The 26627-nt window shown below is 36.0% G+C and overlaps 2 protein-coding genes across 4 annotated transcripts in view; one reads left to right on the forward strand and one right to left on the reverse strand.

Annotated features, from left to right (window-relative positions):
- The window catches only part of LOC137249306 (uncharacterized), a 768906-nt gene that overhangs the window by 453987 nt on the left and 288292 nt on the right, over positions 1-26627 (forward strand). The gene's annotated exons all lie outside the window — the stretch shown is intronic.
- LOC137249294 (apolipoprotein D-like) lies at positions 1788-25344 on the reverse strand. Its single transcript, XM_067780622.1, has 6 exons — positions 25243-25344; positions 14076-14193; positions 13819-13952; positions 11409-11488; positions 11250-11342; positions 1788-2149 (listed from the first exon to the last, which is right to left on the reverse strand). The coding sequence occupies exons 1-6, from the start codon at positions 25263-25265 to the stop codon at positions 1974-1976; spliced, it is 624 nt and encodes a 207-aa protein (XP_067636723.1). The 5' UTR covers positions 25266-25344; the 3' UTR covers positions 1788-1973.

Consider the following 26627-nt stretch of genomic DNA (forward strand, 5'->3'; position numbering starts at 1 on the left):
TAGACATTGCTAATTTGTTTGCCGAATTTTTCAATCCAACTTCACAATTGATGAAGTAGTTTCACCAAATGAGCATAGTCATTATAAACATCAGGCAATTTTGAATTTTGGTGATCGGCGACTTACCTACAATGACATTATTAACGGTATTAAAATAAATAAATGTAAGGCGCGATAACCTCCGAAGAGGTCTAAGGCCGAGCTTCTCTTCCAATTTGAGTCGTGCTCCTCTTGATTTTCCCTACAAATTGGCCGGACGGGACCTACATGCTTTATGCCGACTCCGGCATCTGCAAGGCAGATGAGTTTTCACTGAGAGCTTTTCATGGCAGAAATACACCCGGAGCGCTTGCCAAACACTGCCGAGGGGCGACCCCGCTTAGACAAATTTTCTTCTAACTGAAAAGCCTTATTTCTAAAATTTTGATGTTGCTTTGCCCGGGGTGTGAACCCAGGGCATACGGTGTGGTAAGCGGAGCACTGCCTGGCCGCCTGATTTCGAAGACATGGGTCTTAAATGCAGAATAGCAATCATTTAGATCCATCCCGGAGAGAAGAGAATCCCAACAAGTATCAAGAAAACAGGCGTTAAATTTTTGGAAATCACGCAAATGAAGCTTTAAAGAAAGTTTACTATCAGATTGGTGGGCAATGAACTCATAGAACTCAACCTTCAGGCACAATGGGATATGATGTCGATCTGCGGCCCCCAGCGGGTTAGGGGGTTAGAATATACCCGCGGTAGGTATGCCTGTCGTAAGAGGCGACTAAAATACCAGATTCAAGGGGCTGTGTAGCGCAACCCTTCAGGTTGCCAGCGCAATATATAGCTTCTCCAAACCCAATTGTCAACCTCACCTATCCGCGGCGAATCCTGTTTCACTAACAGATGAGGCTCTGGCGACCCCAAGCTCCTCATGGAACTTGGTGGTGGGGAGGGAGGGATGGCCCGAAGGTTTAATGTGGCCATATAAATCGTTCCCGAGATGGTCGGGCTAGCACCTTAATGGTGCTGTGTTACCGGAGCGTACCGGATCTGTATCCGGCAAAGGACCATCACATCGATAACACTCCCCAAAACCTGTGGGGAGCAACCTTATCGCTACAACAACAACATGTCGATCTGCGAGTGAGATAGGCGAAATACATTCAGAAATAGAAGTATTTAGATTCGTACTAACGAAAATGAGATTAAGAATTATATTACGCTTGTTAGTAAAACTGTTGATTTGAACAAGATCAAGACTTAATATGTTATCAATGCAATAAGATTCTTGTACCGCAGTTACATTGGTAGGAATTAGAGTAGCTGCCACACAACTATATATTTGATACAAACACATAGTTGATCCAGGATAGTATCAAGATTACTCTGAGTAATTTCAAAGGACCTTAAGTTACGCCGGACCGCAATCAGCATGCCCAAAGAACAGCCAGTTTTCAAACAATCTCTGTCTTTACGAAAAACGTTGAGCCAAGTTTCAACACGAAAACATCGGAATCCAAGCTCGAATTGAATGTTCGGATTGCATCGGACTTTGTGCGCGTGCCACCCATATTTTGAAAATATATTTTTTGGGTACCCTTCGGGGATAATTTCTATGTGGTTCTCTGGATCGGTCTAGAATCGCGCCATTGTCATTTCGGGACATTTTTGGAACTATTCCGAAACATTTTGGGGACCCTTCCGGGAGCATTTCTGGATGGTTTTCGGGATCCGTCCGCGGTACCGTCAGGGTAATTTCGTGGCTTTTTCTGGATAATTTCGGGATTATTTAGGGACCCTATCTGGTTATCAACTCATTTAGTTCTTTTATTTACTCTATTACAAAAATAAAATACATTAGACATAAAAAAAATTTTAAACAGATAACTTGATAAGCGTGAACTTGATAAACGTCAATAGCCCATATAATTTATTTTCCCCTTGCGGACGGGGCCGCGGGTAAAGGCTATTAAAAAATATTTAACACTTAACGCCTCGGTTTTTTACGCTGCTGCTGTACGGATGTATCATAATTTGCGCAATTCTCTTGAATGGTCCCTTGGAGCAGATTTGGGTTAATATTTTGTTCACATAGTGGGGCAGTGTAAGCAATCAAATCTTTAGTGTTTAGTTTATGGTTTCGTGTATAAATCCAAAGGTATTCTAAATTTTGGAAGAGAAAATAATGTTATAAATATGTTTAATGTGATTTTTGAATGACATGTTAAACTGTGATTACTGCGGTTCGTCCATTTGTCCTACATTTTTCGAATTTTGTACAAATGGTACAAAATCCAGCCCACCGGACTCAATTCAGGCTTTTCATATTCTTAAATTTTTGTTCTTGAAAAACGAACGACCTGTTCTCAAAACAACAACCTTGTTTTTGAACTGACAACCATTTTCTTGAAAAGAGAACGACTGGTCTAAAAATATGAACAAATGTTCTATTAATGAGAGCAATGTTCTTAAATTAAGAACAGTGTTCTTAAATTAAAATAAAGAAAAAAGAAACGGTATAATTCGTGTACAATACAATGTCAAATACAACATTTGGCACAAGCTATCAAGCATTTGTAGTGGCCCAGCGGCTATGATGTTGCGGTTGTGGTCGTGTGGCGCGAATTCGATCACCGTCAAGCTCTAAACTTTTTTATATTCTTTTTTATATTCTATTTTTTAACTCTTATTTTTCGTTCAGTTCCATTCGTATATGCACAGGCAATTCTCAAACTTGTTATGAAATGTTTTAAATATATATTCAGATTGCATCATCAAATAAGAAAAAATTCTCAATAATATAAATGTATGAAAAAATGGATATTATGTCAAGTGTTTTGGAATTTAGTAATAGTTTTTTTGTTATTAATATTTTTTATTAATGACAAAAAAATTATATATTAATAAAAAAATAAATAAATGGTACCTTCCCACTCCCACCAATGATCAAGCACAAAGCGTTCTTGAATTGAGACCGAAAACTGTTGAATCGACCACAAATCGTTCTCGAAGCGGGAGAACGAAAAATCTTAAATCAAGCAAAAATGGTGCTTGAAATGAGTACAGAAGGTTCACACATCAATACCAAAGTGGCCATAAAATACGAACGGTGTGCTTGGAAAAAGTGTTCTTAAAACAAGGCCATCGGTCACGAGTTAAGAAAAACGTAATTAACATACTTTTGTCAAAGAATGTTCTTAATTTTGAACTTGTTTTGTTCATTTTAGAACGATTTTTTCTCTGAGTGTACGTAGACTTTTGGTTCAGGGACCATGATGAAGATATGTGTGGGAATTATTTACCCACATCCGTTCTGGAATTTGGTTTGTTAACCAAATTATTACCATGTTGGGCCTTCTTCAGTGTCATTGTTTTTATACTCAGTTGAGCAGAGCTCACAGAGTATATTAAGTTTGATTGGATAACGGTTGGTTGTACATATATAAAGGAATCGAGATAGATATAGACTTCCATATATCAAAATAATCAGGATCCAAAAAAAATTTGATTGAGCCATGTCCGTCCGTCCGTCCGTCCGTCCGTCCGTTAACACGATAACTTGAGTAAATTTTGAGGTATCTTGATGAAATTTGGTATGTAGGTTCCTGAGCACTCATCTCAGATCGCTATTTAAAATGAATGATATCGGACTATAACCACGCCCACTTTTTCGATATCGAAAATTTCGAAAAACCGAAAAAATGCGATAATTCATTGCCAAAGGCGGTGAAAGCGATGAAACTTGGTAGATGGGTTGACGTTATGACGCAGAATAGAAAATTAGTAAGATTTTGGACAATGGGCGTGGCACCGCCCACTTTTACAAGAAGGTAATTTAAAAGTTTTGCAAGCTGTAATTTGGCAGTCGTTGAAGATATCATGATGAAATTTGGCAGGAACGTTACTACTATTACTATATATGTGCTAAATAAAAATTAGCAAAATTGGATGAAGAACACGCCCACTTTTTAAAAAAAAATTTTTTTTAATTCAAATTTTAACAAAAAATTTAATATCTTTACTGCATATAAGTAAATTAAGTCAAAATTCAACTCCAGCAATGATATGATGCAACAAAATACAAAAATAAAAGAAAATTTCAAAATGGGCGTGGCTCCGCCCATTTTCATTTAGTGTGTCTAGAATACTTTTAATGCCATAAGTCGAACAAAAATTTACCAATCCTTTTGAAATTTGGTAGGAGCATAGATTCTATGACGTTAACTGTTCTCTGTGAAAATGGGCGAAATCGGTTGAAGCCACGCCCAGTTTTTAAACACAGTCCACCGTCTGTCCTTCCGCTCGGCCGTTAACACAATAACTTGAGCAAAAACCGATATATCTTTACTAAACTTAGCCCACGTACTTATCTGAACTCACTTTATCTTGGTATAAAAATGGCCGAAATCCGACCATAACCACGCCCACTTTATCGATATCAAAAATTACGAAAAATTAAAAAAATGCCATAATTCTATACCAAATACGAAAAAAGGGATGAAACATGGTAACTGGATTGGTTTATTGACGCAAAATATAACTTTGGAAAAAACTTTGTAAAATGGGTGTGACACCTACCATATTAAGTAGAAGAAAATGAAAAAGTTCTACAAGGCGAAATCAACAGCCCTTGGAATCTTGGCAGGAATACTGTTAGTGTTATTGAATATATAAATAAATTAGCAGTACCCGACAGATGATTTTCTGGATCACCTGATCCACATTTGGTCGATATCGCGAGAATGCCTTCACATATACATCTAAGGGCCACTCGCTTTTAAACCCCTCATTAATACCTTTAATTTGATATCCATATCGTACAAACACAATCTAGAGTCAACCCTAGCCCACCCTAATGGCGATATCTCGAAAAGGCGTGCACCTATAGACCTAATGCCCACTCCCTCTTAAAATGCTCAGTAACACCTTTCGTTTGATACCCATATCGTAAAAACATTCTAGAGTCACCCCTGGCCCACCCTAATGGCGATATCTCGAAAAGGCGTCCACCTATAGACCTAATGTCCACTCCCTCTTAAAATGCTCAGTAACACCTTTCCTTTGATACCCATATCGTACAAACATTCTAGAGTCACCCCTGGCCCACCCTAATGGCGATATCTCGAAAAGGCGTCCACCTATAGACCTAATGCCCACTCCCTCTTAAAATGCTCAGTAACACCTTTCGTTTGATACCCATATCGTACAAACATTCTAGAGTCACCCCTGGCCCACCCTAATGGCGATATCTCGAAAAGGCGTCCACCTATAGACCTAATGCCCACTCCCTCTTAAAATGCTCAGTAACACCTTTCGTTTGATACCCATATCGTACAAACACTCTAGAGTCACCCTTGGTCAACCTTTATGGCGATATCTCGAAAAGGCGTCCACCTATAGAACTGAGGATTACTCCCTTTTAAAATACTCATTACCACCTTTCATTTGATACCCATATCGTACAAACACATTCTAGAGTCACCCTGGCCCACCCTAATGGCATAATATATCGAAAAGGCGCCCACCTATAGACCTAATGCCCACTTTCTCTTAAAATGCTCAGTAACACCTTTCGTTTGATACCCATATCGTACAAACATTCTAGAGTCACCCCTGGCCCACTCTAATGGCGATATCTCGAAAAGGCGTCCACCTATAGACCTAGTGCCCACTCCCTGTTAAAATGCTCAGTAACACCTTTCGTTTGATACCCATATCGTACAAACATTCTAGAGTCACCCTTGGTCCACCTTTATGGCGATATCTCGAAAAGGCGTCCACCTATAGAACTAAGGATTACTCCCTTTTAAAATACTCATTACCACCTTTCATTTGATACCCATATCGTACAAACACATTCCAGAGTCACCCCTGGCCCACCCTAATGGCGATATCTCGAAAAGGCGTCCACCTATGGACCTAATGCCCACTCCCTCTTAAAATGCTCAGTAACACCTTTCGTTTGATACCCATATCGTACAAACACATTCTAGAGTCACCCCTGGCCCACCCTAATGGCGACATTTCGAAAAGGCGTCCACCTATAGACCTAATGCCCACTCCCTCTTAAAACGCTCAGTAACACCTTTCATTTGATTCCCATATCGTACAACTAGAGACACCCCTGGTCCACCTTTATGGCGATATCTCGAAACGGCGTCCACCTAGGGAACTAAGGATCACTCCTTTTCAAAATACTCATTAACAGCTTTCATTTGATACCCATATCGTACAAACATATTCTAGAGTCACCCCTGGTCCACCTTTATGGGGATTTCTCGAAAAGGCGTTCACCTATAGAACTAAAGCCCATTCCCTTTTAAAATACTCATTATCACCTTTCATTTGATACCCATATCGTACAAACACATTCTAGAGTCAGCCCTGGTCCACCTTTATGGCGATATCCCTAAATGGCGTCCATCCATAGAACTATGGCCTACTCTCTCTTAAAATACTCTTTAATAACTTCCATTTGATACACATGTCATACAACCACATTCCAGGGTTACCCTAGGTTCATTTTCCTACATGGTGATTTTCCTTATTTTGTCTCCATAGCTCTCAACTGAGTATGTAATGTTCGGTTACACCCGAACTTAGCCTTCCTTACTTGTTTTTTCTACTTTCCACCGTGTAAAAAAATCAGAAAAAAAAAACTGTATTAATCATCTCTTCATCATCGGATGCAGTGACCTCTTACCTTCCAGTGATATTGATTCTCAATTAGAATTCTCAAACCCATTACAAACATGACCGGAATAGTGTGGAATCAAGACGATTTTCTTATGTACATGTTTCTTAAGTTGTAGTTTGAAAATTTTTTAAAAGGGTGTTTGGTCTCATAAGTTGAACAATGCAGAAAATCAAATTGGAAACTAAATTTTTCTACAACTTTTGAGAATTTTTTTCTCTTGCTTCCTCGGAAAAATTGCCAATTGAAACTTATTGTAATAGTATTGGCGTTCTGGACTTTTCTATTCTCTGCTATGCTACCGAAGGCTTCCACAAACTAAATTTAATCTTTATTACCTATCAATTTGATCATTGATTGCAATGTGAAATAGTTAACAGTTTGAAAAATTATTAAAAATGTATTTGATAAAAATAGGAAGATATAATTTTTGGAAAAAATTAATATAAATGTTTTGTAAAAAAAAAAAAAATTGTAAAAAAAATGAATTTAATTAAATTATTAAAAGATATATCAGAAAAATCTGTATTAAAAAATTAGATAAAAAAAAATAATACAAAAAAAAAAATGTTCGAATGAAATAAAAAATTTGGAAGAAAATTAGCAAATAAATTAATAAATTATTAATATAATAGTTTTTAATATAAAAAAGAACTTATGAGACAATTGGTAAAGAAGTAAAAAAATTTAAAAACTTGTTAAAAAGAAAAATAGAAAAGATTTTGACAAAAACTTGATTTAATTAAACCTATTACAGAAATTTGACAAAAGAGAATTCGAAAAAAAAAATTTTTATATAGAACTAGTAAAATAAATAAACAAAGAAAATTTTTGAAAATAATTAGTAAAAAAAGAAAGCATTTGTTTCAAATGAGTTTAAAAAATAAAAATAAGTAATTAGTAACAAGAACAAAAAAAAAACATAAAATTTGTGAAATTGCAAGAAAATAGAAAACTTGATTTCATAGAAATTAGTAAAGTATATTGGTAAAAAAATGTATTTAAAACAAGTAAGGAAGGTTAAGTTCGGGTGTAACCGAACATTACATACTCAGTTGAGAGCTATGGTGACAGCATAAGGGAAAATAACCATGTAGGAAAATGAATCGAGGGAAACCCTGGAATGTGTTTGTATGACATGTGTGTCAAATGAAAGGCATTAAAGAGTATTTTATGAGGGAGTGGGCCATAGTTCTATAGGTGGACGCCATTTAGGGACATAGCCATAAAGGTGGATCAAGGTTGACTCTAGAATGCATTTGTACGATATGGGTATCAAATGAAAGGTGTTAATGAGTATTTTAAAAGGGAGTAATCCTTAGTTCCATAGGTGGACGCCGTTTGGAGATATCGCCACAAAGGTGGACCAGGGGCGACCCTAGAATTTGTTTGTACAATATGGGCATCAAACGAATGGTGTTAATGAGTATTTTAAAAGGGGGTGGGCCTTAGTTCTATAGGTGGATGCCTTTTCGAAATATCGCCATAAAGGTGGACCAGGGGTGACCCTAGAATTTGTTGGTACAATATCGTTATCAAAAGAAAGGTGTTAATGCGCATTTTAAAAGGGAGTGAGCCTTAGTTCTATAGGTGGACGCCGTTTCGAAATATCGCCATAAAGGTGGACCAGGGGTGACTCTAGAATGTATTTGTATGATATGGGTATCAAATTAAAGGTACTAATGAGGGTTTTAAAAGGGAGTGGTGGTTGTTGTATAGGTGGTTGCCTTTTCGAGATATCGCCATAAAGGTGGACCAAGGGTGACTCTAGAATGCGTTTGTACGATATGGGTATCAAATGAAAGGTGTTAGTGAGTATTTTAAAAGGGAGTAATCCTTAGTTCCATAGGTGGACGCCGTTCGAGATATCGCCATAAAGGTGGACCAGGGGTGACCCTAGAATTTGTTTGCACAATATGGGCGTCAAACGAAAGGTGTTAATGAGTATTTTAAAAGGGAGTGGGCCTTAGTTCTATAGGTGGACGCCGTTTCGAAATATCGCCATAAAGGTGGACCAGGGGTGACTCTAGAATGTGTTTGTACGATATGGGTATCAAATGAAAGGTGTTAATGAGTATTTTAAAAGGGAGTAATCCTTAGTTCCATAGGTGGACGCCTTTTCGAGATATCGCCATAAAGGTGGGCCAGGGGTGACTCTAGAATTCGTTTGTGCTAATATGGGTATCAAACGAAAGGAGTTAATGAGTATTTTAAAAGGGAGTGGGCCTTAGTTCTATAGGTGGACGCCTTTTCGAGGTATCGCAATAAAGGTGGACCAGGGGTGACTCTAGACTTTGTTTGTACGATATGGGTATCAAATGAAAGGAGTTAATGAGTATTTTAAAAGGGAGTGGGCCTTAGTTCTATAGGTGGACGCCTTTTCGAGGTATCGCCATAAAGATGGACCAGGGGTGACCTTAGAATATGTTTGTACGATATGGGTATCAAATGAAAGGTGTTAATGAGTATTTTAAAAGGGCGTGGGGCTTAGTTCCATAGGTGGACGCCTTTTCGAGATATCGCCATAAAGGTGGACCAGGGGTGACTCTAGAATGAGTTTGTATGATATGGGTATGGAATTAAAGGTATTAATGAGGCTTTTAAAAGGGGGTGTTGGTATTTGTATATGTGAAGGCGTTTTCCAGATATCGACCAAAATGTGGACCAGGGTGACCCAGAACATCATCTGTTGGATACCGCTAATTTATTTATATATGTAATACCTGCCAAGATTTTAACGGTTTTTTATTTCGCCCTGCATAACTTTTTCATTTTCTTCTACTTAATATGGTAGGTGTCACAACCATTTTATGAAGTTTTTTCTAAAGTTATATTTCGCGTCAATAAAACAATCCATGTTTCATCCCTTTTTTCGTATTTGGTATAGAATTATGGCATTTTTTTTCATTTTTCGTAATTTTCGATATCGAAAAAGTGGGCGTGGTCATAGTCGGATTTCGTTCATTTTTCATACCAAAATAAAGTGAGTTCAAGTAAGCACGTGGACTAAGTTCATTAAAGATATGTCGATTTTTGCTCAAGTTATCGTGTTAACGGCCATGCGGAAGGACAGACGGACGACTGTGTATAAAAACTGGGCGTGGCATCAACCGATTTCCCCCATTTTCACAGAAAACTGTTAACGTCGTAAAATCTATGCCCCTACCAAATTTCAAAAGGATTGGTTAATTTTTGTTCGACTTATGGCGTTAAAAGTATCCTAGACAAATTAAATGAAAAAGGGCGGAGCCACGCCCATTTTGAAATTTTCTTTTATTTTTGTATTTTGTTGCACCATATCATTACTGGAGTTGAATGTTGACATAATTTACTTATATACTGTAAAGATATTAAATTTTTTGTTAAAATTTTACTTTAAAAACATTTTTTTTAAAAGTGGGCGTGGTCCTTCTCCGATTTTGCTAATTTTTATTAAGCGTACATATAGTAACAGGAGTAACGTTCCTGCCAAATTTCATCATGATATCTTCAACGACTGCCAAATTACAGCTTGCAATACTTTTAAATTACCTTCTTTTAAAAGTGGGCGGTGCCACGCCCATTGTCCAAAATTTTACTAATTTTCTATTCTGCGTCATAAGTTCAACTCATCTACCAAGTTTCGTCGCTTTATCTGTCTTTTGTAATGAATTATCGCACTTCTTCGGTTTTTCGAAATTTTCGATATCGAAAAAGTGGGCGTGGTTATAGTCCGATATCGTTAATTTTAAATAGCGATCTGAGATGAGCGCCCAGAAACCTACGTACCAAATTTCGTCAAGATACCTCAAAATTTACTCAAGTTATCGTGTTAACGGACGGACGGACGGACGCACATGGCTCAATCAAATTTTTTTTCGATCCTGATTATGTTGATATATGGAAGTCTATATGTATCTCGATTCCTTTATATATGTACAACCAACCGTTATCCAATCAAACTTAATATACTCTGTGAGCTCTGCTCAACTGAGTATAAAAAGAAAGAAATAATTTAGAAAAAAAACTTATAAAAATAAAAATAATTAGTAAAAAAATTTTGTAAAAGAAGTCAGTAAAAAAAATTTGCAAAATTAAATAATAAAAAAAATTATGAAAAATGTTTCTTATATAAAATTACAACAAAAATTATTAAAAAAAGTTTTTTTACTCCATACATTGCACGGCACTATGGACTCATTAATCCTATTTGACCTATTTGACATCCTCACGGGCCGGCCAGATCAACTATACATTGCGATACATTTTAAAATACATGTCTTGTATGTGAGAGAGTCTTATTAGCGTATCTTCTTTAGTGCCTTTATGGCATAGAGAATGAGAATAAGTCGGCTGAAAAAACTTTTAGTAAAATAAGACATTGTCCAAAAAACTTAAGATTTGAAAAGGTTTGCACTGGTACTGATTTTCCACCAATAAGAAAACTCCTTCTTTTTATACTTGAATCGCTCAAATGATCTTGGAGACCATTCGCTTTCGGTGACGAACATGCATAATAAGGGACCTGGTCTGGCGGCGTTCGAACATAGACACAGATCGAAATGCTTACTCAAAACAAAAATTACTAACCTTCGTGGTTACACTCAGGTAAATTCTTGCAGGCATAGATGATAACATATTGGTCGTAAACAATACTTAGAATTCTGTAATTAATAGAGAAATCTGCAAAATATAAATAAAAGTTATAGTTTAAATTTTTAAGAACATAACATAATTATAATAACATACCATCTACATCATCATATTTAATTTTAAATTGTCCATCCTCAAGGAATATAAGTCTTCCTGTTCTAAAGTTTATGGACTGGCTAATAAATGTGAAAAAAATGTGTTAAACTGCTGTGTATATTTTCAAAGTAAACAACAAGAAGAGTATATAAACGCTACTGTGAGCTGAGAGAGGAAGCGAGGCGCCTTTGCAGGAGGAAAAATGCATAGGCAGAAAGGCATGAGTGCGCGGAGCATGGCTTTTAGTCACCAGGAATGACGCCTGCAAATCTTAGCAAAATAAATTCGACGATAGACGAAAGGTTCTTAGTCCGGGGTAACGGTGACTTTGCTTGTTGTTTCTCACAAAACGGTGATCTTTTAACTGATGTTCAGAGAGTACTTAGATTGTGTAGGGAACACTTCTTTGACCTTCCAAATGGAAACAGCGATGTACCTATCGCCCAAGGAAGATGATAACTTTGATCGCGCAATCGATGAATTTATGGAATTTATGTTCCTCCACCCGACTATGACGAAATCAGAATATCAATAACCAGATTAAAAAACAACAAGACCGCGGGCGCTGATGGTTTTCTTGCGGAGCTATTCAAATACGGCGACGAGGAGTTGATAAAAGGCGCATGTATAAGCCTTTGTGCGAAATACTACCGGATGTACGAAATATGATCGGACGAGTGCATTTCTCACACCTGCAATCTAAGTGTTATTTGCCCAGTATACACAAAGTGGGATACTGCAAACTGCAAACTGCAACTTCAAACCTGGTAAATCCTCAATCGACCACATTTTGACTATACGCCAAATCTTGGAAAAAAGTCGCAAAAAAAAATTGACACACATTACCTCTTCGTCAAATTTAAAACCGCCTTCTGGAAGGACCAGATGGAAAACGATTTAAAATTATTGGTGTTGAAACGGTTGAGCACGAAGTAAGTAAGTAAACCCACGAGTTAGTAAATTCCATTTGTAGAACACATTTGTAGCGACAAAGTGTTTTAAAATACCGCTAAATTAGACCATGGATATATCCTTCGGAGATCTGACTAAGCTGAGAACAAAATACTATAACCTAGAGCCGAAAAAAGTTCTGAACCCTTAAAGCATGTAGAGACAACCTGATTTAATCTCATCGTCGTCAAAGCAGCTTCAACACGAAGAGGTTTTGGGTATTCGTCAGATCTCTAATCAATATTTTGGGAACCCTAATCACCAGGGCTGCATGAGCCTTGTTGAGATCAAACATTTCAGTAGACCAGCTCTCCAGTCCATTATTTGCTTGGCTGATTTGTGGCTTTATTTTAAACTTTACACAGGAAATTTACCCCTAACCAGCATGATTAGGTCATCTATGCAAGAAAACACTTGACAGCAATTGTTTTCGAGGTCACAGGGTAGATAGAGGATATTGTACACTGCTTTGGGGTGACTCTGCTCCCACCCAACGTGTAGTCATTTGAGTTTAAAGAAATTTTTTTTTAAATCAAATTTTATAGTTAATTGTTTTTCTTGTTTCGTTCTCGATAAATTGCACTAAACACAACACACAACGCCGAAACCGGTTTGTCTTCAAACCAAACTTGACAAGGAATGGCGGAAAATGGTTCCAATTCAAGTAATTGTTGTATATTGGAACAATTTTCCATCATTCCTTGTCAAATTTGATTTGAATACGAACCGGTGTGCCATCTTCAGTGTTATTTTTTGAAAACGAAAAATAAATATTCTGGCGAATGTTGACATCACTAGGCTGTTAGTAGATAATCACGCAACAACAAAAATATTAAAGCGAGCCACACTGGTGTACATGAACACATAAATCATCATTTATACACATACATAGAAGGCGACGAAGAGATATCTCACACACACACACATGTGGTCATCAGCTGAAGCAGTTACTCACACATACACACGCATATGACTTTGAGAAACGCATAAACTACAAATATACATATATATCGCTGGTAACCAAGCAGGAGATTCTAGAAGGTGAAACGTTTAGACCTTTGGAGAAATGTGCTGACGAGGCAACACAGAGTATAAATGTAGCGTAAGCTGAGGAATGACAATAGAGTTTGATTTAAACACGCTATCAGTACGCTGTAGTGAAGTATAATTGTACTACTCCCAAAGTAGTATAATAAAGACAATACAGATTATTGGAGTGATTTATGCAACAGTTTAGCTATTCGAACGTTAGCAGAAGGTTTCAAATAAGAGGCATTTCCCAAAATTCGTTACAATACTTTAACAAACAAATATTTTACCTATGCACTTGGAATTTGAAAAAAGTTTCTTTTGACACAAAATTCGTCACTTTTACACCCTGTCGAAAAATCAACAACACAAAAGACAACATAACTTTCACCTAAAACCAGAAGCTTTGCCTGCAATTAAAAATACTTACTCATCCTCCTTTATTTCGCTGTATTCTACTATATATTCATTGTTAGGTGCAAGAGTGTAATCTGTTTTTTGGCAGCGGTATTCGTGATCGTTCTTGTAGGGATATCTAGTTCGCAAATACCAGCTACCTTCGAGCTGTAAATAATTAAAACATAAGCTTTTAAAATGGTGTAAAGTCTATGCATAGTACTATGAAATTGGTCTAGCTTTATAGAGCTGACACTTAATTTGTATAAGTATATAGAACTTAATACTCACCCTTTTTAGATCCACTTTTGGCAAATGTTTTATATCTGTTCGACAAGAACCTGATCTTTTAATTTGTCCGGCCACCAAACATGATGATGTCAAAAAAATTAAAATTGACAAAGGAGCACTGAAAAAAAAAGTGAAATTAATTAAAAAATGATATTATATTGTTAAAAGAAACTTCGAGGGATGAGTATATTATTTTATTGCATTTTATTTTATTTTGCATTTGATTTAATACATTTTTTTTAACTTAATTTGATACTTTTTTATTTAATTTTATATATTTTTATTTTATTTTTTCACTTTATCTTTTTTATTTCATTTTATTTTATTTTTTAGTTTATCTCATTCAATTTTTTTTATTTCATTTTATTTTATACTAGCAGACCCCGCAGACGTAGTCCTACCCTAACGTTGGTCTATCTGCATAACTTTTATGAGGTTTTTGTTCTTACTCTCCTTCCCAATCTCTCTCCCCAATTTCTCTATTATTTTATTCACTTCCTCTCTCTGCCTTTCTCTGTTTCTGGGCCTCTTTCTCCCTCTCCACTTTTCCCATCCTTCTTTTCTTTCTATCTCCACCTCCTTACTCCTCCGCTCCACCTATCCCTATATCTTCATCTAACTCAATCTCTTTCTCAGTTTCTTTTCTTTCTTTCCTTACCTTTCCTTTCCTTTCCTCCCCTTTACTTTCCTTTTAGAAAAGTTCACTGAACACCTTTGCAACTGTTTTGATAAATCTATGTGATAATTTAAACTTTATTTACAATAAATGTTAATCACTTGTAATCATTTCGTTCTGGCTATTTATTTTTGTTTAAAAAATAACACTTTGTTATGATAAAATTAATTCACTTTGAGCACAGCTTACACAAATTGCGAACAAATTTTAATAAGAAAATTTGTGAAAAACACTTAGGGCTGCCATGAAAAAATATAAAAAATTGGTACTCAGTTATTTTGTCTTTACGATCAGCACACAAATTAGCATAAAAAATATATTGAAGAATTAAGTCTCCTTAGTGCACAGACATTGTAAAAGTAAAGCTTTTATTTACATATGCATTCTTAAAAATTTATGTTGCATTAAGTTGGCAACACGCATAAATATGTGCATACATCAGTGTTGTCACTTCTAAAATCTATTTAGTAGTAGATTTTCAAAAAAAGGGTGGTAGATCACCTAAAATAGTTTTAGAATTTTCAAAAACATTAAAACCAATTTTTTTCAAATTATTATTATTCAACGATTAAAACGAACATAACACCTTCAAGTGCATTAACAAAATACATGTAAACCATCTGTATGAAGAGTATGTGTATACTGTATAGGCTTTAGACCTTATCAAATAAAAAAATATAATTAAATAATAGTGGGACTCTCACCTAGTTTTTAATTCTTAGGTTGGTAGTCGGTAATTTTTAGGCGTTTTTTTTAATAAACTATTTGAATAAGTATCAAAGAACTAGTCTTAAAAGTTTTTTTACTACAAAAACCTTAACAGCTGAAATTGATAATCAAATGTGAACTACCGACCAAGAACTTTAACAAACCATGTGTGGATACGACTAAAGGTAATTTACAGTCTCCAAATATTCCATTTTTCATAACACATAGTTCAAACATATCGATTGAAGAACTCCCAAAATGTGTTTCATAAACGTCCCAGCTTATGTCACAAATTTATTAAATTTAAGCTGAAATAGGACGTTGTTCCGAAATTTTCTGGGATAGGGCGTTTTCGAAACGGCGCACAGTGTTTCGTGCAGAACAAGCTAGCTGGACAAAAACGAAGTTCTTATGCCAAGAAAAGTGTAATGAGAAATGAAAGAAAACAAACAAAATAACGGGATTTTTGTTTTTTTGATATATTTGCTCACATATATTGAGTAATTGAAGTAAGAAGGCAGGAGTGGCCGTAAAATGCATTGATTAATTTGCAAAATTCTTGTTGAATATTAAGCTTCATATTTCTTTTAAGTGAACAATTTTATATAATTTTTTTGATGGATTCTAAGCTCGAAGGTAAGTAAAACTTTTTTATAGTAATTCTTTCGCAATTAGAGTATTTTCAATATATTTAACATTCCGGTTATAAGAATAAAAGGTATTTTTTCTCTATATTTTTAACTTTAGGGACAAAAAAGTTACATACATCCGCGGAATCCGGGCTAAATTTTACGTATGTTCTAGTCGCAAGTATTCTGTAATAGTCGAAACAAAAAATTATTGCGAATTCCTTGCACATCTATTTTAATTTTTTTTTTGTAGATTTAGTTATCTCTACATATAAAATAGGATGTATGTACATACCAGCTCCGACGAGATATTTGAACCTTTAAAGCTGATCTACAAAAGGCAAGACCAATTCCCAGGTACAGGGAACAAACACGTAGCCATAAAACACACAAAAATAAACGCGCAAGGTCAACAAGAGCACACCAAAAGCAAAAAGGCGAAGATCACTGACTTCAACCTGCCACAACCTACCGCACCAGTCACCAAGGCATAAAAACAGGTACATACAAAGCAATCCTAATTCAGGTATAACCACACAGGAATGCTACACAAAACAACCCCATTTGGTAGCATCTACGCCAATACCTGAATGTAATATAAATATAGCACAACTGATAATAAATCAGAACGATCAACGACACTTAAGATGGCAGCACAACAATCATCAACTATTCACCCTGTCGGAAAATCAACAACACAAAGCAGTTTAGTTATAACCGTACCAAGAACGGAGTTTTTTGACATTTGGGTTCAACATTCGAAGGAAACCAGATATAAAGAATTATTGAGTTTTGTTGTACTTAAGTACGATTTAAGCGAAGCAGCCGTGTATTCGATAAAAATTTAAGCTTACAAATATCGGCATATTCGTCGAAGCTGGATCAAAAGTGGAACACTTCTGGAAAACATAAGGAGCGATTTTTGAATAAAAACTCGGAGTGGCTTTCGGCTCCAGACTTCACATTTACAATAACGGTGGATTCAAAGTTGCCCCGGAAGACGAAAGAAGGAATTTGTTAGCTGCAGTGAAAAAACCAAACGGCGTCGAGTGGATGACCTCTTGCAATCTAGAAGTCCTGGTGAGTTACTTTATGCGGCAGAAGTATCAACGCGTATGTCCGGCAACAGAAATGTTGCTAACATTATAAAAAAAATCACAGGAAACCACTCAAAGATCCGGCAAAAAGATAACATGTGAGCCAGATGCAAGATGCTCGAGCAATGTAGAAGCTTTAGCATATTTAGTAGATAGCAAGTCGACGACTCATGGGTACAAAACGACTCGGAAGTGGAGCATCAAGGCAGGTCATAAGGTTTATCCATCATTTTATAGTCTAAGAAAAGCTAAGGCAGAATGATATCCAAATGAAATTGATGTGGGTGAAACACGTGCGGAAATTAAAGTCCAGTCCGTATTAGATAAAAATGTTGAGCGTTTAGTCAGCAAGTGGGGTTGCGATGGAAGCTCTGGCCATAGCACATATAAGCAAAAGTTTACATGCAGTTCTGACACTGATGAGTTTTTGTTTATATTTTCTTTCGTTCCTCTTCAATTACAGGATGAAAAAGGTAACATTGTTTGGCAGAATCCTCGACCTTCTTCTACCATGTATTGTCGTCCAATTAAATTTTTTTTCTTCTAAAGAAACAAAAGATTTTATGGTTTTATGGTTACGAACAAAGTTTTAGAGGAGATAAATGCGTTGTTGCCAACAAAGTACATGCTCGAAGAATACGAAGTTTCCGTAAATCACAATATGCTTCTAATAATGATTGACGGAAAAGTTTGCAATGCTTTGACTGAAACTTCTTCCGCACAAAAGTGTTATATTTGTGGTGCCACTCCAAAAGATATGAATAATGAGTTACGGGACTTTACGACTAACCGAGATAATCTTGGTTTTGGTTTGTCTACTCTCCATGCATGGATAAGATGTTTTGAATGCTTGCTTCACATAAGTTATCGCCTCGAAGTAAAGAAATGGCAGCTTAGGAATGAGGCAGATAAAGAGAGTGTAAAGCTACGTTCCAACGAAATCCGGAATAAATTTAAAAGTGTACTTGGATTGATAGCAGATAAACCAAAACCATGTTTCGGCAATACCAATGACGGCAACACTGCTCGTAGGTTTTTCGAAAATTCTGAGGCTAGTGCTGAGAATACGGGATTGGATGTAACGCTCATCAAAAGATTCGACACTCTCCTTCGCGCATTAGCATCTGCGTACAATATAAATATCCAAAGATTTGAAAAATTTGCGGTCGAGACTAAAAAACTATATATAGATCTCTATCCATGGTTTAATATGCCTGTTACAGTTCATAAAATCTTAGTGCATAGTACTGATATTATACAATCAGCAATTTTACCTATTGGTCAACTTTCTGAGGAAGCCCGTAACAAAGATTTGAGACGATTCAGGGACGATAACACACAAAAGCAGTCGCGTGAAGCCACGAATAGAGATCTTATGAATATGTTGCTTATAATATCGGATCCTTTAGTTAACAGTTTTAGGGAGATACCTAAGAAAAAAATTTATAAGTCTGACTTCAGAAGTCTTAAATTTACTGTCCCCCGATAATGTTGAGGAGTCAATAAATACCCCAGTTGTTTCAAGCTTTCACAGTAGTGTTGCTGATGCTCATGGCTATTCCACAAGTGACTCAGCGAATGAAAGTGATGATAGCGAATAATAACATAATTATAAAAGACCTACCCTATAACTTTTTGTTGGATCAGGTTTTATTTAATTTAAATCTATTGTCTTTTCTACTTTGTATGATACTTTACTTTTAAGTTTTTGTAATAAGTAATTTTCACATAATTAATTTAATTATTTACATTGTTATTATTATTATTGTAATTCACTTTTACATTCCTGACAGGTACTATAAAATAATTTTGTAAAAGTTGTAGTGCTAGGATAAATACTCAAATAAATACAATATATGTATGTACATATGTACAGTCACTCACATAAATAAGTAGACACCCCTTTTTGGACAATTCTTACAATTTTCGCTTTCGCAAATTTATTTTAACAAATTTTTTTAGAGTATTGAGATTTGTAGTCCATTCAATTTAAGTACAATAAAGTAATATTCTTAAGTCATTTAAATTTTTTTGGATCTATGTCACTTATTCACATGAGTTACTGTATATGAAATAAGCAAATGTATGCATATGAAGTAAAATTTTGGAAAAAAATAAAAAAAAGAACACACTGTGCGGCGGTAGAGATACGGCGATATTCCACTCCGCAGTCGAAAAATCTGATTATTACAAAGTTTTTGGCACGAATTTCCCATCAATAAAGTTAAATTTTACATAAAATTGTATAAGTTCTTTTGAAGGTACGTAAGTGTTATAAAAATCACACATTTCTTTGGTGAAAATTTGAAAAATTTATACAGAGTATTCTTTGCATTTAATTTTCACCATACTTAAAAACCTAAATTTTAGGTCATTGTGAGCAACTTAAAGAACATAGTCAAATTCAGGCAAATAAAAAAGTGGTAGATTTAGAAAAAAAGTGGTAGGAGTGGTAGATCCGGGTTTTAGCCTAAATAGTGGTAGATCTACCACTATAGTGGTAGAGTGACAACACTGGCATACATATGTCATAAAATGAAATTACATACATACATCCATACATATAAATGTACTCCCAAAGTTAAATAATGCAGCGAATGCTATGTACGTACGTATGTGACCCATTATGTCTCATACCGTTTTCTTTTCTGGCTATAGTGTTACGGTTTTGTACGCCGCGCAAGGGTTGTTGTTCTATTCTAAAAAACAGGCAACGCCTTTACGGGGTATTTCGTTCTTTTGTGAAAATTGTTGCCTGCTCGCAACGCAAAAGCGTTACACTTTTACCCTGTATAAAATGGCGGTGTGGCAGTGCAACTCTGTGAAACTCTCAATTCGTTTTTGAGTTCCACATATACCCTGCAAAAATCGGAGGTACTCCATGCATGCATGTATGGAGTACTCGCTATGAACCAACCGAGTGCTCCAAAATTAACCACAATTCATACAAAAAATATGGTCCAATTAACATTGCGATGTCCTAGGACTGGACCATATACTTCAGCTCCGCATTACATCAGAGTAATCCATGGAGTACCCACAGTCCAATAAACATCGTGTAGTGATTACAATCGTTAAAAACGAGCAATGATCGGCTTACAATATGTGCGTGTAGAAACATGAGTTGGTCCATTGCTGCATTAGTGTGGAGTATAAATGTAAGTACTCCAGTGGACCACATGATGCAACGATTTTTGCAGGGTTAGGCAACAATTTATTTCAGAAAAGAAAACGCTATCACTTAAACCAAGTTTGCGCGCACAGTTGACAGCGAACAACCACACGCACTGCATTTTTTTGTAAAAATGTTACTTTTGTTTAAACAATTTTGCTGATATAAGAAAGGAATCAAGTATTTTTTTATGCAGAATGAAGGTAGATATTTCAAAGTTTTACTGCCAAGAAGAAATATTCCAATCGATCCATCCGTTCCAAATTTATGGCTGTGTAAAGAAAAATTTTATGACCGTTCTCGAGATTCGCGCTGACAACCCCATTCAGCGACTTATTTTTATATTATAGAATATTATGTTATAACATTTTATTTCATAATTTTTTTTTATTTTACTAAATTCTCTTTTCTTAAATTTTTTTAGATTTAATTTTATCTTAGTTGGTTTTATTGAATTAAATTTTATTTTATTTATTATTTTTCTTTTTATTTTATTTTATTTTATTTTATTTTCTTTTATTTTATTTCACTTTATCTTTTTATTTCATTTTATTTTATTCTTTTTTACTAGTCTACTGTTTTCTTTTTATCTTATTGTTTTTATTTCACATTATTTTATTTTGTTTTAGCTTACATTAATTTATTTAATTTTACTTTAGTTTATGCAATTTTTTATATTTTTTAGCCTTTATTTTATATTATTTTTGTTTATGTTATTTTCCTATTTTGTTTCGGCGGTTGTCTTGGACTTTGCGTCAGACTTCGATAAACTTCTAACAAAAATTAAGGAATAGTCGAGTTTCTGTAGTGCACGTAGATAATATTTCAGGTTGAATAAGCACCCAATGTAATGGCGGACGCCGTGGTGTACGTACTAACGTACCACATCGAAGATCCTGTGGTTAAGGACAGTAAAATGCAGGTTCAAAATCTTTAAAGAAAGCGAAATTTCTAGAAATAATCGGTGCAATCCGCTGGCAGTAATTTGGTATTTCTATCATGAAGAGCTTCTGAGCGAAAATTCATCTGCATGCAAATGCCTTTTTGAGTCTTCATGTAGGGACGGGTCCGCCAGCTTGTATAAAAAATTTAAAAAGTAACACGACGGAAACACGAAGTAAAGCTCGGACTTAATCTTCTCGGAGGCATGTCGCGCGTTATTATACTCAGTTGAGCAGAGCTCACAGAGTATATTAATTTTGATTGGAAAACGGTTGGTTGTACAGGTATAAAGGAATCGAGATAGATATAGACTTCCATATATCAAAATCATCAGGATCGAAAAAAAATTTGATTGAGCCATGTCTGTCCGCCCGTCCGTTAACACTGTAACTTCAGTAAATTTTGAGGTATCTTGATGAAATTTGGTATGTAGGTTCCTGAACACTCATCTCAGATCGCTATTTAAAATGAACGATATCGGACTATAACCGCGACCACCTTTTTCGATATCGAAAATTTCGAAAAACTGAAAAAGTGCTATAATTCATTATCAAAGACGGATAAAGCGATGAAACGCCCAGTTTTTATACACAGTCGACCGTCTGTCCTTCCGCTCGGCCGTTATTAACACGATAACTTGAGCAAAAATCGATATATCTTTACTAAACTCAGTTCACGTAATTATCTGAACTCACTTTGTATTGGTATAAAAAATGGTCGAAATCCGACTATGACCACGCCCACTTTTTCGATATCGAAAATGACAAAAAATGAAAAATAATGCCATAATTCTATACCAAATACGAAAAAAGGGATTAAACATGGTAATTGGATTGGTTTATTGACGTAAAATATAACTTTAGAAAAAAACTTTGTAAAATGGGTGTGACACCTACCATATTAAGTAGAAGAAAATGAAAAAGTTCTGCAGGGCGAAATAAAAAACCCTTGAAATCTTGGCAGAAATACTGTTCGTGCTATAACATATATAAATAAATTAGCGGCATCCGACAGATGATGTTCTGGGCACCCTGGTCCATATTTTGGTCGATATCTGGAAAACGCCTTCACATATACAACTACCACCACTCCCTTTTAAAACCCTCATTAATACCTTTAATTTGATACCCATATCGCACAAACACATTCTAGAGTCACCCCTGGTCCACCTTTATGGCGATATCTTGAAAAGCCGTCCACCTATAGAACTAAACCCCACGCCCTTTTAAAATACTCATTAACCCCTTTCATTTGATACCCATATCGTACAAACATATTCTAGAGTCACCTCTGGTCCACCTTTATGGCGATATCTCGAAAAGGCGACCACCTATAGAACTAAGACCCACTCCCTTTTAAAAAGACTCATTAACACCTTTCATTTGATACCCATATCGTACAAACAAAGTCTAGAGTCACACCTGCTCCACCTTTATGGCGATATCTTGAAAAGGCGTCCACCTATAGAACTAAACCCCACGCCCTTTTAAAATACTCATTAACACCTTTCATTTGATACCCATATCGTACAAACATATTCTAGAGTCACCTCTAGTCCACCTTTATGGCGATATCTCGAAACGGCGACCACCTATAGAACTAAGGCCCACTCCCTTTTAAAAAGACTCATTAACACCTTTCATTTGATACCCATATCGTACAAACAAAATCTAGAGTCAGCCCTGGTCCACCTTTATGGCGATATCTCGAAAAGGCGTCCACCTATAGAACTAAGGACCACTCACTTTTAAAATACTCATTAACACCCTTCGATTGATACCCATATGGTACAAACGCATCCTAGAGTCACCCCTGGTCCATTTTTATGGCGATATCTCGAAAAGGCGACCACCTATAGAATTAAGGCCCACTCCCTTTTAAAAAGACTCATTAACACCTTTCATTTGATACCCATATCGTACAAACAAAGTCTAGAGTCACCCCTGGTCCATCTTTATGGCGACATCTCGAAAAGGCGTCCACCTATAGAACTGAGGACCACTCTCTTTTAAAATACTCATTAACACCTTTCGTTTAATCCCCATATTGCAAACAAATTCTAGAGTCGCCCCTGGTCCACCTTTATGGCGATATCTCGAAAAGGCGTCCACCTATAGAACTAAGGCTCACTCCCTTTTAAAATACTCATTAACACCTTTCATTTGATACCCATATCGTACAAACAAATTCTAGAGCCGCTCCTGGTCCACCTTTATGGCGATATCTCGAAAAGGCGTCCACCTATAGAACTAAGGCCCACTCCCTTTTAAAATACTCATTAACACCTTTCATTTGATACCCATATCGTACAAACAAATTCTAGAGTCGCCCCTGCTCCACCTTTATGGCAAAATCTCGAAAAGGCGTCCACCTATAGAACTAATGCCCTTTTAAAATACTCATTAACACCTTTCATTTGATACCCATATCTTACAAACAACTTCTAGAGTCACCCCTGGTCCACCTTTATGGCGATATCTCGAAAAGGCGTCCACCTATAGAACTAAGGCCCACTCCATTTAAAATACTCATTAACACCTTTCATTTGATACCCATATCGTACAAACAAATTCTAGATTCGCCCCTGGTCCATCTTTATGGCGATATCTCGAAAAGGCGTCCACCTATAGAACTAAGGCCCACGCCCTTCTAAAATACTCATTAAAACCTTTCATTTGATACCCTTATCGTACAAACAAATTCTAGAGTCGCCCCTGGTCCACCTTTATGGCGATATCTCGAAAAGGCATCCACCTATAGAACTAAGGCCCACTCCCTTTTAAAATACTCATTAACACCTTTCATTTGATACCCATATCTTACAAACAAATTCTAGAGTCACCCCTGGTCCACCTTTATGGTGATATCTCGAAAAGGCGTCCACCTATAGAACTAAGGCCCACTCTCTTTTAAAATACTCATTAACACCTTTCATTTGATACCCATATCGTACAAACAAATTCTAGAGTCACCCCTGGTCCACCATTATGGCGATATCTCGAAAAGTCGTCCACCTATTGAACTAAGTCCACGCCCTTTTAAAATACTCATTAACACCCTTCATTTGAGACCCATATCGTAAAAACAAATTCTTTATGGCGATACCCTAAATGGCGTCCACCCATAGATCTATGGCCTACTCCCTCTTAAAATACTCTTTGATACCTTCCATTTGATACACATGTCATACAAACACATTCCAGGCTTACCCTAGGTTCTTTTTCCCACATGGTGATTTTCCCTTATTTTGTCTCCATAGCTCTCAGCTGATTATGTAATGTTCGGTTACACCCGAACTTAGCCTTCCTTACTTGTTTATTTAAAACTTTTGATTTGATCGACTAATGTACATATAATCCACGAAACACTTGTAAGATTGCCATCTGTGGAGTTAGGCACTTTTTATATGTGTCTACTTATACATAGATATGTTTTTCAGCCGACTGCGGAAATAAACCACCGATTTGATAACGTGGCCGAATCGATTCGCTTGGTAATTTTAAATTTTGTTTGTGTGTGAACGCATTGAATGTAGCCAGTAGCCTATCAGCAGGTACTGCAAATTATAAATTAGATTCATTGGGCTCAATTAGATTATGTTAGGTTGAACTGCCTGGTTCGCGAAGCCATCCATTGACTTATGAGTCCAAAGTGTTACCATGGCGTTTGTTTAAAGAAAACTGGAAACCCCTGTTTAAAAATAGGACCTTGCTTACGAAATAACTCCGAACTTTTGGTAAAGTTTTGTAGGACCTATGCAACTAGCTGTTTCTAACTGTGTTTTAAACACAGGATGTATATGTTTCTCTAAATTTATACCAAAAAGACATATAGCAGTATATAGTTTATTAATATAACGATTTGACCCTTAAATATGTTTTAATTTACAACACTATTGTTGTTTCGATAAATATGAAATGATAACATTGATTTAATTACTTACATAGCAAACTGATTCTTTAGCATTTTGTATAGTATTTTCTTGAAGAGATCACAAGGAAATATAACTTACTTCTTCGACACTAAAACTGACAATTTGATATTAAAATTTAACACACCTTTTATACTTGTACTCTATACCGATTTTTCCAGCGAAAATTCCACACACACACAAAACACATTATACAAACACATTCCAAATAAAAAAAACAAAAGCAGTAAAGCCCGGTTTATCAGTAGTTGGTTAAGCTAAGCTTAAACTAAGTTTGCTTAAACCCTATTAAAATTTAAACTCCAATTAAACTACGGAGCAGTTTTTAAGTCGCAGTTCAAGGCCGCCTTTGGGGTATGCTTTTTGTGCGGCAACATTGGTTTTTTTATTATCTAGATAATTTATAGCTACAGCAAAACAGCTGGATTTTGTTTACCCAACAAACATGGAAAAAAATTCTCCAGCGAAATATATATCTAGTTCCGGAAGTGTTATCCAACATCATTATTTAATTATTCTTAAACCAGATAGTTCTCGAGTTGATATCCAACTGCATTCTCCAATCACTATCCAACCGTTGAGAAGTTTTGTAAAATTAGAAGTTTTCGAGTCGATCTCCAACGTCAATAATATTTCCCAATTTTTATCCTAATTTCGAGAGATTTTGAGAAATGTACAGTTCTCAACACATTTCTCCAGTTGATATCCTACATTGCATATCGAGTTGAGGTGGAATTGAAAAAAATCTCCAAGGTGGTACCACCAAAACCAACAGCTGTTTATTGTGAGAAATATACCTGGTTGATAGCAGTAGTGAAGCGTAATTAATCAAAAATAAATTATATAGGCGGCCGTCGTGGTATGATGGCAGCGTGCTCCGCCTACCACATCGAATATCCTGGATTCACGCCCCGGGCCAAGCAATATCCAAATTTTAGAAACAAGGGTTTTCAATTAGTTGAAAATGTTTTTAAGCGGGGTCGCCCTTCGGCAGTGTTTGGCAAGCACTCCGAGTGTATTTCTGTCATGAAAAGCTCTCACTGAAAACTCATCTACCTTGCAGATTCCGTTCGGAGTCGGAATAAAACAAGTAAGTCCCGTCCCGCCAATTTGTAGGAGAAATTAAAAGGGGCACGACGCAAATTGGAAGAGAAGCTCTTCCTAAAATCACTTCGGAGGTTATCGCGCCTCACATTTATTTATTTTTTAAATTATATATATTTCATTTTATTTTCGTGTAAATTCTGTAGTATGGAATCTTACATTTGAGTCCAGTTAGAGAACTACAAGTTATTAATAAAATTTTTTCAACTTCAGTAATAGCATTATTTGTTTTATAAAAAATTCCCTCTTTTGCTGAGTACGCTTTGATTCTCGAGTTGAGCTGTTTTGAAACT

Source organism: Eurosta solidaginis, chromosome 4 (assembly GCF_040869045.1).
Source record: "Eurosta solidaginis isolate ZX-2024a chromosome 4, ASM4086904v1, whole genome shotgun sequence".
In the NCBI taxonomy this organism is placed as follows: Eukaryota; Metazoa; Arthropoda; class Insecta; order Diptera; family Tephritidae; genus Eurosta; species Eurosta solidaginis.